General features: G+C 41.3%; 2 protein-coding genes across 2 annotated transcripts in view; both read right to left on the bottom strand.

Annotated features, from left to right (window-relative positions):
• Window positions 1-5,249, bottom strand: part of LOC310806705 (proepiregulin-like) — a 9,591-nt gene extending 4,342 nt beyond the window's left edge. The window contains exon 1 of the mRNA XM_083672902.1: window positions 5,159-5,249. Coding sequence (XP_083529028.1) covers window positions 5,159-5,234 — 76 coding nt within the window. The 5' untranslated portion in view covers window positions 5,235-5,249. The remainder of the gene's footprint in view (window positions 1-5,158) is intronic.
• A 5,348-nt stretch (window positions 5,250-10,597) lies between these two features.
• LOC310806780 (epigen-like) lies at window positions 10,598-13,593 on the bottom strand. Its single transcript, XM_083673023.1, has 5 exons — window positions 13,433-13,593; window positions 11,921-12,064; window positions 11,405-11,522; window positions 11,042-11,194; window positions 10,598-10,906 (listed from the first exon to the last, which is right to left on the bottom strand). The coding sequence occupies exons 1-5, from the start codon at window positions 13,467-13,469 to the stop codon at window positions 10,852-10,854; spliced, it is 507 nt and encodes a 168-aa protein (XP_083529149.1). The 5' UTR covers window positions 13,470-13,593; the 3' UTR covers window positions 10,598-10,851.
• Window positions 13,594-14,473: the final 880 nt, after the last annotated feature.

Raw genomic sequence — 14,473 nt, forward strand, 5'->3', positions numbered from 1 at the left:
CTCGCCTGGTGCTTATGTTTTGTCTCTCACTGTGCTTTTTTGTGCTACCACTGATGCTTTCCTTGCTTGTTGGCATGGTTATTTTAATTGTCTCATATTGATACTTGCAAAGGCAGATTAGGACAGTGGACCAATCAGGATCAACATTACATCAGCACCTCCTCACATCAACAGCTCCTCATGATGAAAACCAAAGAACACAAGAGCAACTTATGTTACTATGGAGATCCTCTGACTAATAAATCCTTGTGACTAACCCAAGGGGTGCCTCAAGGTTCAGTGCTTGGTCCTCTCCTCTTCATCCTGTATGTGTTCCCTCTCGGACAGATTATCCGTTGTCATGGTCTCCAGTTCCATTGCTATGTCAACGACACTCACCACCAAAATTATCACTTCAGCCACTCACTCCACCTTTGCTAACTGTCTTGCTGTCCAAGTCCTGGACGCAGTGAAACTTCCTCAAACTGAAATGCAACAAATCAGAAATCATACTTCTTGGCCCAAAGTCCCCTTTGTACTCTACCCAAGACTTCACCCTCAACATTGATGGCTTTACTGTCTCCACATTAAGCCAGGTCGGTCCGTAACCTCGTAACCTGGCATCCTGGACTCCACCCTCTCATTTGAACCTCATGTCAAACACATGGCTAAAACTGCCTTCTTTCACCTCAGGAATGTTGCCCGTCTCCGACCCTCCCTGTCCTTCAGTGAAGCAGAGATCTTCATCCATGTGTTTGTTACCTCCAGGCTGGACTACTGCAACAGTGTTCTATTTGGGGCCTCAACGGACTCCAACATGTTCAGAACTCAGCTTGCCCATTAGAACCCACATCACTCCAGTCCTCCAAAACCTCCACTGGCTCCCAGTCCAATTTAGGATTCAGTTTAAGATTCTCCTTACCACCTACAAAGCCCTCAACAACATGGCATCCTCCAGCACGCTCGTCTCCTAACAGGTAACTACAGCCCTATGGGTGCGGGGGGGGGGGGGTGGCTATGACAGGTAACTACAGGCTGCCTATGAGGTAGCAAAAGGATGAGAATGGAACTAGTGACTGGGATACATTGTTGTACATTCACTAACAATATAATTAATTACATTCCAGAGACTCATCTGAATCAATCAGTCAATCAACATGTATTTGTAAAAGGTTTTGTTACAAAGTCACCCTAACCTAAACCCCAAGAGCAACCATAACATAAGCAGAACATATTAACCTAATCAGCTCCTCTATTTCTCTATACAATAACTTTGGGATCAAGATGAAACGTGTGTACCCGTTATAAGTCAGATATTATTGTATGTCAGCTAACTAAAACAGATTAAATTCTTCCCATATCCATATCATACCTCAAACTCATGTTGTGAACATTCTTGGCAAACTGGCACAACCCACTTGCTAAGCACTCAAGCTGTTTTGTTAGGGTGCCTAATGGGACATGGCGTGGCTCTGCTTGTCGACGCCACATTCCTGTGACAGCCTTAATAATGTGGCATGTTTAGACCTCTACTATTCAAGTGATACTACACAAATAGGCTTTGTCAGACAGTGTGCAGGTACACAAATGTAACCAGGTAACAAGTGCCATAGTAGCCAAAGAAGCACAGCCAATCCTTCTTCACAGGTAAACATTCCCCAGGACTACATATGTCGGTTGTTATGGTAGCAAAACTATTTTCAACTGTTTTTTATTCCACACAGAGGAATTTATGATGCCAATAGAAACAGACGGAACCACAACGTTATGAGGGTTTTGGTCTCACAGAGAGGTGTTAAGTACACAGTGGAGATATGATGGAGTGGAAGCGTGTGATTACTGTACAGTTTGAATCATATGTGAGTGGTATTGTCTTTTTTTATGATCAAATAAAAAAAATCTAGCTATATAACTGGCATGACTTTGCACATAAACCTACCCCAGACCACATGCAGTAAGAGTATGAATTCAATCAAAGGAACAGTCATCTCTGTTGTAATAAATATAAACTATACTGTACAACAGTGGTTAACGATGCTAAAAGTCTGAAACACACATGCCTGTACAGTATGCTAACGATGCTATGATGGTCTACTGTCTACATATGACAACGCAAGTGATGCTGACAAGGTATGCCATCTTCAAAAGGAGGGTTACAACGATTTTGCAGCGCATGTAATGACAGGTAATAAAATGGGGAAAGGTTATCTTGCGGCATGTTGACAAACTACTCCACTTTTGCTGTAAGTTGCCTTCCGTTGGTTCAAGTTGACTCTGTTAAGCTCTGGTGCTCTAGTTTCCCACACAACCAGGATAGGAGCACGGGATGACTCAGCAGAGGAAGGAATTTCCCCCCCAATGCGAGGAGGACGTCCTACTGCAGGGGTGTCAAACTTGTTTTGGTCACGGGCCGCATTGGACAAAATGCAACTTCACGCAGGCTGGAAAAAATAATACATTTGTTAGTAAAACTAAACTAATATCCACTGCTGTGCACACTGGCGCCTCATATTATTACAAACATCCATATTATAGTACCCTATACTCAGCCTACACTAAATGCCTCATTTCCTAAAAAGTCAATATTACAGTGTTACAGTAGCCTAGTCAAACTAAATATATATATGCCATTTAGTTGACACTTTTATCCAAAGCGACTTACATTGCAGTGAGTGCATACATTTCAGTGTATATGGTCCCAACGGGAATCAAACCCACAACCTAAGCGTTGTTAGCGCCATGCTCTACCAACTGAGGGACAGAGGACCACGAAACGAATACCTCATTTTCAAGATGAGTTCATCTGTGGGCATCTGAAGGTTGGAACTAAAAATAGTGTAAGGAAATTTGATCAATTATAATGCTGTCAAACAGGTTCGTCTAGTCACTATATGGGAACAATGAATAATGGGCCTTGGAGACACCTCTGAAACTGCTATCTGCCACTTCAATGGTGGACAGAAAGTCTATTGTTAACCACCCCCACTTCCAGGTACACTACCCACACTTTTGGGGTCACTTGTATAAAATGTATGTCTCTCAAACATGTAGAGGTATTTGAACTGGTTTTAATTACCCGGTACACTCAGTGTACTGTACAATACTATTTTGCTTGGACAAAAAAACGTATTACTTTCCTAAGAGCTTTTAGAAGTGCAAGACATCTTATTTCACAAGGGTGAAATTCCTACATAATTTGGGAGCCAGCATTGGACGAAAAGGGTGGAAGCTTGGAGTTAAACGTTTTCTTCACAACATGAAACAGAACACTTTGAGGATCGACATTTTCTTCAATCCAAGAACAATCTGAGGAAGATTCAACAGCTGGGGTCATCATCCTTAGCATAAAGGTCTCTATTCTGAACCCCCTTTCGACGAACAAGGAATCCTGTGAGTAACCTGCATGTTAAAGAGTGGAAATGTATCCAGCCGTGGACAATTGCAAATGTCAAAGAGTAAAAGGGAGATTTAGGAGTACATTCATGTCTTAGGCTTGAGAATTCTCCTTGATGTGCATCTGATGAATGTATAATTTTGACCTGCTAACACTGTAAAGTTACAAAACTATATGGGGGGTTAAATGGGCACTGGGCTAGCAGGGTATCCCATATCTATCCTAGGTCCTTGTGTTAAACTGCCACCATAGGTTTATTGTTCTAGAGCAGGGGTGCCCACACTTTTTCGGCTTGCGAGCTACTTTCAAAATGACCAGGTCAAAATGATCTACCTACATTAAAAAATGCTAAATATATATATGACCCCTAGACAAGAAGCGATCTCAGACTGGCCGCATTGTACGTCAATCAAGTGGCGCACTCACACTGGCTCATTTGCCTCGTACCGTGCTGAAGGACAAATGTCCGTCGTAAAAAAAAAAATAATAATAATAATGTCACGCGATCGACCCGCACTACTCTCGCGATCGACCGGTCGATCGTAATCGACGTATTGGGCACCCCTGTTCTAGAGTGTACTTAGAACCTTGTATGATGGAATGGGCCATTGAGTATATTGCAAAACATTGCAAAGAAGAATCATATGGATCACTAACAGATAAAGAAGACCCATTGAGGGAGCATGTAAAGAATGCAACAGTAAAAAAAATACTTGCAATAGACTTCAAGCAGCAGTGCAGTTCTTCTCAGAACCACTAGCTGTTGATGTAATCCTATGTAGCTGTCCTGTCAATGTAATCCTATGTACCTATGTAGCTGTCCTGTCAATGTAATATTATGTACCTATGTAGCTGTCCTGTCAATGTAATCCTATGTAGCTGTCCTGGGCGCTACAACCTGCTGCTTTAAAGCAATAGTAGGCCTACTAAAAAAAAATGGAACAATTGGAACATTATATTATATTCAAACCATAAAATGGAAAGGCTACAGCACTTTTATGAGTATTTTAAACAGAATTGGAAAACAGAAAAAAATATTTTTAATCAGTAATTATTCTAATTCTGTTATTTCTGTTATAATTTCTGTTTTATTCTGTTATTTTTGACCAATTGACACCCTAATAGACCGGTGTCTTGTCAGATCTGAGAGAAAGTGTGTTTTTAAGAATTAAGAAATGAACATTATTGTAAAAATAATGGCTTACACTTATGACACTTGTTCCTCCAAAGCAGTTTCGTGATGTCTAGTTATGGTAATTATTATACCATGAATATTAATATTATAATAGTCAACTTTTGCAATGATGATTAATTCCTACTTCAGTAATGATTGTGAATCATGTTATACCCTTGTTTATCACATTTTTGTTAATATTATAACAATGATTTAAATATTCCCATGCACTTTAGATCGGTTGTAAGAATATAATTATGTATTCAAATACGCATATTTTTTGTATATTCATCTCTAAGACGGTTTCAAATGAAAAAAAGGTTTCATATTACCGGTACAGTATATGAATGCCAATAGACTTTGAGAAAACTCATTATATTATAGATAAATATAATATATATAATTTAATTATGTCTAGATCAAGCTAACTAAGACGTTTAAAATGGTGCAGCAGTTGACCGTTAACTTTTGGCAATTTGCTCTGTCGTCCGCGACCGCAGACTTGGCACGCTTTTCCTTGGAACTTGCTACATTTTACGCAGCTGAATAGCGCCATACCTGTGGTACTATTTTCGAATAATTTCCATATTTTAAGTAAAAATTTAACTTACCGAGAAATGACAGGAGCACTGACTTTTTCAGGTTCCTCATCGTTGTCTGAGGCTGTGCCAAGGAGGACGGAGACATGATGGATCGTTGGGTGCGTCGTGCGCCAAGCAGGAAGCCTGCCCGTGTGCAGACAGGTATGCGCCTATCGTGATTACAAGCACTTCCGATCTGTCAAACACATGTATTACGAGCTCAAGACCAGACGAGCAACAATATATGGCTTTTTTTCTGACGGTGAGAAACCGACCTTTAAACAGTTGGTTCAATGTGGGGTGTGGTCAGTAATGATATAGCCTAGTTTAATTGTCGCATCACTCAGGTAAGAGGTTGTATGAAATGCCAACTCGCAGTCGCCTTCGGTGGATTAAGAATTGAATGATCTTCCCTTATGCGGAATTTCAATGACCTGACCAGGGTTGGTCTGTGATTGAGTGGGATTTAGTAGGTATAATTAATGGATTTTCTGGATTTTGGATGGGCATTTCCAGGATTTTGAAAATTGGGTGGCCAAAATCAACCAATGCTCATTTTGGGTGGCAGATGACTATGGTTGAATATGATTTAGCCTATCATTCCATTAACATGTATTAACACTATGAAAAACACCAGCATTAGGTTTTTCTTTCTTATGTTTTCTGTCACCACCACCCCCACAATGCCCGTTCACAGATGATAAATGAACAAACCAATTATGGATACATTGTTAGTAGTGGTCGCCTTGCCATAGTTAGGGGATTTTCAGGACTTATCCCATCTTTACACATGAATGAGATCATTGAGTCATGGGGAGACAAGGCGCTAAATCAGAGTTCTGTCGCCCTTTTGGACAATGTCATATGGACCTCGGTGTCGCGGGCTAATTGAGCGCATCAGCCATCATCATAACATTTCAGAGCAGTAAACAAAAACATGGGCAAGGCAACAAAATATATAAATAGGATAGTTATATATATATATAGGATAGGATAGATTGTTATTATACCAGTGGTTCACGAAGGTTATACAACTATAACGTAATGTTTTGAATTATATCCACCCTCTGCGTAAACTACGAAGACACGATTTTTGCGCGCCTTGTAAACTGTTGTAGGTACAAGATAGGTGTTTCGGCCTTCTTCCCAGTTTGCAAGTCAAGTCAAGTCCAGTGTCGTTTATTTATCATTTCATTGAATACAAGTATACAATGCTACGAAATGCCTGAGGCAGAGCAGCTCTAGAACATCATTCATCAACAAGGATAATAGATGAAACATGAACAGTAACAATAATAAAACAGTAAAAAAATAAATAAAAAAAACACAGTAAAAAAATCTGTCATTTCAACAGTCTAATGGCCTGAGGGTAGAAGCTATTCCGAAACCTGTTGGTCCGGGACTGGATACTTTGGTAGCGTCTGCCAGATGGAAGCAGAGAGAACAGGGTGTGACTGAGATGGCTGCTGTCCTTGATGATCTTCCCGGCTTTCCTCTTGCACCTCCTCGAGGAGATATCCTGTGCGGCTGGGAGCTCATGGCCCTTGATGGACTGGGCCGTTTTTACCACTCTCTACAGAGCCTTACAGTTGAGGTCAGTCATACCAGGCGGTGATGCAGCTGGATAGGATGCTCTCAATCGCGTACCTGTAGAAGTGTGTGAGGATCTGGGGGGACATGCCAAATTTCCTCAGCCGCCTGAGGAAAAATAGACACTGGCGTGCCGACTTAATCACTGTGTGGGTGTGGTATGACCATGTTAGATCAACTCAACACTACAAAGACCAAGGAGATGGTGGTGGATTTCCGCAGGTCTAAGCCCGCTCTGCTACCAGTCTCCATTGAGGGAGTCAATGTGGAGATGGTCAGCACATATAAGTATCTGGGGGTCCACCTGGACAATAAACTGGACTGGTCAGCCAACACTGATGCGATTTACAAGAAAGGACAGAGCCGGCTGTACTTCCTGAGGAGGCTGCGGTCCTTCAATGTCTGCAGCAAACTCCTAGGGATGTTTTACCAGTCTGTGGTCACCAGCGTTCTCTTCTATGCAGTGGTGTGCTGGGGAGGAAGCACTAAGAAGAGGGATGCCGGGTGACTGGACAGGCTGGTAAGGAAAGCTGGCTCTGTTGTGGGAGCTGAACTGGAGAGCATCACTTCAGTAATGGAAAAAAGAACTCTGAGCAAACTGCTCACCATCATGAACAATGAAGGTCACCCACTGTACCACACCATCATCCAGCAGAAGAGCTTGATCAGCTGGAGGCTACGAGCACTGACAAGCAAAACTGACAGACTGACTAAATCATTTGTCCCCAGAGCCATACAACTTTACAATATGTCAGTCAAGGGCAAAGAGATGGACTTCTCTGCATGACCTCCACCCTCTGTATCACATCATCATGTCACTGTTTCACCTCATTTAACTACCTCCCTCCACCAGCCTGGACTAAATGCACTTTAAAAATAGTCCATATTTATGTAGCCCGTATTTAGTTTTTAGTATTTAATGCTATAATTGCACTGTCTGCCCTACCTTTTTGCACCCCACCTAACTGCAGACATTTACAACTGCACCTCGCCTGTATATAATACTGCTAATGTTGTATGTTGTATGTGTATGTTATGTGTGATACCCCTATGTCTGTACGCTACTTGGAACCTGAATTTCCCCCTGGGATAAATAAAGTTTCTATCTATTTATCTAGATCCTTGGTGATGTGGACACCAAGAAACTTGAAGCTGTTAACTCTCTCCACGTCAGATCCACTGATGTGGATGCATACACTCAGGAAAGGGTAACGTCATTCATGTAACATTCAATATATGTTATATTATTATTAGGGAGGATGTTGTTGTTTGGAACTTCTAACTGAATTTGGCCGGGATGGCCAAACTTTAATTCTTTAATTGGTTATTCAGTATACTACAAAAAATACGTAATTTAAATCATTTTTCATGGCTAAAGCAGCTACTTGGCCTTAGGTGAGAGAACTTTGGCTGTTGAGCATTGAGCATCGATGTGGTGGTATCAGAAATCCACATTTCGACCGATAGTAATTACGTACCCTACTACATTTCTATCCTACTATATTTTATACATCACCGTTAGCTACCGTTACCCAAGCCATGGTTGACTTCAACAAATGTTTCTGCAATTGCTTATCTGAAACAATTGTTTCTCAAGACGATATACAGTGCCTATAGAAAGTCATCATACCCCTTTGAAATAGTTACTATATTTGTCGTACAGCCTGAAATCAAAACCCATTAAAAAAAAAACTTTTTCCAGCTTTATGTACAAATTTAGCCATACAACATCAAACTAATGAAAAAAAAGTCAACAGTTCTGAAAATTTATAAAAAATGAAAAACAAGAATAACAGGGTTGGAAAAGTCATCAGTCCCCTGATTTAATACTTTGTAGAGCCACCTTTTGCTGCAATTACAACCATCAATCTGTTTAGATATGTCTCTACTAGCTTTGCACACCTAGATTGGAGAATATTTGCCCATTCTTCCTTGCAGAATTGTTCGAGTTCAGTCAAATGGAATGTAAGTCAGGGCTCTGACTTGGCCACTCAAGGACATTCACCTTTCTATCCTTAAGCCACTGCGTTGTTCTTTTGGCGGTATGTTTAGGATCGTTGTCGTGTTGGAAGGTGAATGACCTGCCCATCTTCAGCTGTCTAGCAGAGGGACGCAGGTTGTCCTCAAGAATGTGGGTGTACTTGGCAGCATCCATTTTCCCTTCAATCCTGACCAATTGCCCAGTCCCCGCTGAAGAGAAACATCCCCACAACATAATGTTGCCACCACCATGCTTCACAGTAGGTATGGTGTGTTTTGGGTGGTGTGCTGTGTTTGGTTTTCGCCAAACATAGCACAAAGTTCAATCTTAGTCTCGTCTGACCATAAAACCTTTTTCCACATGGCAACAGAATCTTCCAGGTGTGTTTTTGCATAGCACAAACAAGACTGAGTGTGGCACTTTTTCAGAAAAGGCTTCTTTCTTGCTACCCTGCCATACAGGCCAGCTTTGTGTAAAGCTTGTGAGATTGTTGTCACATGCACAGACCCAGCCATAAAGACTTGTAAGTCCTTCAAAGTTGCCTTTGGCCTCTTGGTAGCTTCTCTGATCAATGTCCTCCTGGCTCGGTCATCCAGTTTGGACGGACGGCCTGATCTAGGCAAGGTGTTGGTGGTGCTATATGCCTTCCACTTCTTAATGATGCTCTGAACGGTACTCAGAGGGATAGCTAAAGCCTTCTAAATCTTTTTGTAGTCTTCACCTAACTTGTGCCTTCCTACAACTTTATTATAGGCCTTTTGAAAGTACTTTTCCAACCATGGTGAATTCTTTGCAGAACCATGCACTTCTAGTAGTGGAATCCTCAAGAAACAGCTGGTTTTATTCTGAAGTAATCAAAACCACTACAATTTATGTCAGGTGGGGGGCAATTAGCCTGGTGTTTGATCTGGAAGTTGATTGGTTGCACCTGAGCAAGTTTATAATGGTATACTCTAAGGGGCTGATCACTTAACCAAACCAGGTATTTCACTAATACATTTTTAATAATTGTCCAGAATTTAAAAAAAATTAAATAATCACTTTGATGATGAGGGTTATAATGTGTACATACAGCTCAAAAAAGTTAGATTTGATTTATTTTAATTTCCAGGGTGTAATGTGACAAAAGGTAAAGATTTCACAGGGTATGATGACTTTCTATAGGCACTGTATGGTACAGTAGGCTGCACTTCAAAATGTACTGTAGGCAAGTAGAATATATGATCATTTCTAATTTACCAGTTAGGTTGCTTGTTTAATAAGCACAATAAGGTCCTCTAAAGCTAGTGTGTGTGTGTGTGTGTGTGTGTGTGTGGGTGGGTGGGTGCTGCCGCCCATCTGGTGTTCAATCTCCCCAAGTTCTCCCATGTCACCCCCTCCTTCGCACCCTTCACTGGCTCCCAGTAGCAGCTCACATCAGATTGAAGACCCTAGTGCTCACCTACCGGGCGGCAAAGGGAACAGCCCCTCCCTACTTGCAAGCAATGGTCAGCCCCCAAACCCCTGCCTGATCATGCCGCTTTGACAACTGCATTTCTTGTAAGTCACTTTAATGTCTGCTTAATGTAAAAAATGTAAATGTAGTGTGTGTGTGTGTGTGTGTGTGTGTGTGTGTGTGTGTGTGTGTACATGTGTGTACATGTATGTACATGAATGCAAACAGTAGGTTGAAGTTTCAGAACAAAAAAACTATGACACCCAGTGGTGATATTAGTAGAAATGTATAGTGTGTGTGTGTGTGTGTGTGTGTGTGTGTGTGTGTGTGTGTGTGTGTGTGTGTGTGTGTGTGTGTGTGTGTGTGGGGATCGGGGGGGGGAAGATATCACTTTCCATAGGCTATTATACTACAGAATTTATGGTACTTTTGAAAATCAAAATATTAAGACAAGTACTGAAATAAGTTTATACATAGATTTATTACAAATTTAAATTCACATTAAATAACTTACTTTAGATATGTTAATAAATACCCTCAATTTGTTACTATAAGACATTATGAAGAGACCAGCACAAAGTTTTAGGAGAAGCAAAACAAGATGAAATCAATTGTTATGTTTATGATGATACTGATGAGGATGGCAGTGCTGTTGTTGTTGATGTTGTTGTCGTTGTTGTTGATGATGATGATGATGACAAAGATCACACAGTGGGGTCAAACCGAGTTCTCTGAGCCATAGGTTTTATACGGTGGAGATGGTTTGTCACACCTAAAAAAAGGGGAGTTTGACATGTTTGCACATATTTCAATGCTTGTGAATGTAACTCTTAAATAAAATATGAAATCTCTGAAATAACGAGATATTCCACTGTATTAGGCCCTGATCAGGCTGTGTTTGGCTCACCTTCTCCGGAGGCAGCAGTAGAGCAGGATGGCGAGGCAGCAGACCAGCAGACACACACCCACACTGATGCCAATGATCTCCTCATGACTGCTCACCGTCAGGGAGGGCTGGTGGAAGAACATACAGCGAGACCCACCATAGGAGGGCTCACACCTATCCACACACACACACACACACACACACACACACACACACACACACACACACACACACACACACACACACACACACACACACACACAAAGAGTCAATTAACTCAGCTGAAGTTATTTAGTGTGTTGTTGAGACTGTGTGGTGTTTTATGTGAAAGTCAGTGTGTGTATGTGTGTGTGTGCTGTGCTGAGGTGAAAGCTCATGTCTTACATGCAGGCAGGGGTATCACTGTCTGGTGGATACATGCACTGGCCGTTAACACAGTAGGTGGCATCTTCCTCTTTGCAGGGTTTTTGCATCCTTAGAACACGAGGTTCCTCCATACTTCCTACACACAAAACACACAAAACACAGAAAAAACTGAATTACTTAACACTTAATATTGCATGCACATCATGCTGTAAAATAAATTAACTAGAAAATAAGCTGTTCACATTAAAAGATGATTTGCTCAAATGACTGTATCAATATTGGATAAATAAAGCAGACACTTTCATCCAAAGTAACAACATGTGAGTTTGACCCAATCAGTAGTTAGAAGAAATCTCCCATTACCTGTTGTGCCAATTTATCAAACCAACTCAGCCAACAGAACCACAGTGTTCAAGATGGCACCAGTTATTTAATATTTCATATCCCATATAGTAAGGTTCTCAAAGGTTCCCCTGGGAGAAAAGGTATGTCTTCTTTGGAATATCAGAATATGAATCCTTGAAACTCACTCACCATTGACAATTACCGTTGTCATTGTGGGTCCTGATAGATCCGTGGTGTGCATTGGTGGTGTGAGATGAATGTTGTCTGATGGTTCTGCAGACTGTGCCACTGCAGACTGTGCCAGTATCAGTACTGTTGCCAATAAGGAGATAGCTGTGGAATGAGGGGAGAAGGGGAGTGAAATATGGCATTGAGCTGTGATTCATAATGTCCCAGGTGTCAGACTACCAGCCCCAAAGTCCTTGCTTCAAGTCTTACTTGGGCTTTAACACTCATTTCCTACATTGGTGTCAGAACTGGGACATCAGAGCCTTGACACCTCCATAGGTGTATCTGATCTCATTAGTACATGATGATCTTTGTGTTGATGTTGTTTAAGATGATCTCCAACCTATTTTACCTCCAACTCAAACTCATTTGCTTGGTATGTAGTCTCAAGCAAATGAGGTACTTGTGAACATAGTGGATCCAGCTTTTGAGAACTTTGAGAAGGGAGAAAGAAATCTACAGACAGACACCTCTACCGACAAATCATGAGTTTGGTTAGGTGGGGCTCAGAATGAAGGTGTGAATTGTGCTCTCTGTACATTGAAATCCATCTTTATAGCTAATGCAGACAACTAACATCAGCAAGCCTCAAGAAGTTAGCGACGCATTTTGTGCCGGGGAGATGATGGTAGATTCAGAAGACGAATAACGACAGGCAGATTTCCTGCACATGCAGGTCTACTCAGTTTGACAATAAGCCTCTAGATGGTATGCCGGGACCATAAACAATTTGTGGGAGGCAACATGTCCTCATTATATACAAAGCTAACATTTGAGTAAACCTTGCTGTTATAAACAACTAATATTTAGTGTCATGTGAAAGTAGGCTACATTCTTCCCCATTGACACTCACTGTTCACTTTCAACCCAACAAGCTAACTAAGCAGTATTGAATCAGAACTAAGATCTGGAAGTTTCCTGGATGAGTGAAACATTTCTTGAGGTGCAGAAAGTGTATTACAGAATGTCTGTTGGTTTTGTATCTTAGTATACCATGTTGTAGTCTGGTAACATTGTTGTGCTGCGTGCATTGCAGTGTGGTGTGACTGCGATGTTGTTCATGCTGCATTAAAGTGCAACTTTAATTATGGCATGGTGTTTGACACGTACACATGTGTAGTGTTGTCTTTGTTCAAAGCTATATACTGTACACAATATACCAAAATATATGACTGTGTCCATTGGCTAAAGTATATATTAGCCAACCGACTGCGGCTATACATTAGTTGGCTATAGGAGTTATTTACTTATTGCCTAGTGTATTTGTTATTATTCTCTTTGATCCCAATCCTTTTATTTACACTACACTCTTGACTGTTGAGAGGTTGCCTGTTTCATCTGTATCCTGTGCATACTGTATGATAAAAAAAACTTGATTTTATTAGATAGTATTTAGAGTACACCAGTGAAGTCAATAGCAACTTCTTTCAGTAAGTACATACAGTACATAGCACAAAGTGGCAGGATACTCACCCTTCTGCAGGCAGTCGGTCTGTCTTAGTGTTAACATCGTGTGGCGTTCCTCTGGGTGTTACAGGACAGTTTGATGCTGATAACTCCTTTAGGTATCTCCCTCTCAGTTGTGTGTACAGTGCAGAGGAAGTGGCATATTTTTATACACCTTCGACGCATCCCTGTCATGACTTGCACAGCCAATCACATACTTGGAATTTAGCGAAAATAAGTATTTCCTTTCCCAAAATGGCATGGTCCACTGACGCTTGCGCATCATTTCCTGTCCTGTTCCCCCCGGTTACCTGCATGCAGAGACAGCAGCTTGGCCTTGGTGGTGAGGCCAGGTATTTGCCCCTAGGGGCTTAGATAAGAGGTGCTATGATGGCTTTTCTTTGTAAGTCTGTGAGCTCACGCAAGCCTCTGGAGATTACAGGTTTTAATTAAGCATGTCCGTACCATGTCTTTCATTAGGGTGTTGCATCAAAGCAGAACAATGTTGGCTCAAAGCAGCTGTTGTGAAAGTGAGTTTGGGTTCAGGGGAAAAAGGGTGTTCACATCGGGATCCTGTTGATTAAGAGGGATTGAAATTTAGGACTAAAAAGTAGAGGTATAAGACAGGTATCCCTCTTATCTGCAGTGGGTCAGTGGGGGCGCAGGCGTTAGTTCCAATTGTAGTAACACCAGTCTTTGATTTGTTGAATCGGTTTTACTGCTTGGCTAGAGCAAAAGCCTGCACCTACCAGCCCCCTGCCAATAAGATTTGTCACCCCTGGGTTAAGAGAAGAGGTAAGACCTTTCAGTGAAGTATGATTAAAGTTACTTTCGTTGACTTAGTTGTATTCCTCTAGAAATAACAAACGCAAGCTTTATACTAGTTGAAAAACTTTGTAAACCTGTAGAGTATACAGTATAGTATACTGTGGAGTATACACTGTCGACAATGAAGCACATTGTGACTGCCTACATAGTGCTATACAGTATGGAAGGTTCATGAAGTGAAAAAGCTGAAGTTCAGATAAACACACAGCAGGGGTATTGTGACAGTGATACTTTCATATT

This window comes from Argentina silus (assembly GCF_951799395.1).
Source record: "Argentina silus genome assembly, chromosome: 7".
In the NCBI taxonomy this organism is placed as follows: domain Eukaryota; kingdom Metazoa; phylum Chordata; class Actinopteri; order Argentiniformes; family Argentinidae; genus Argentina; species Argentina silus.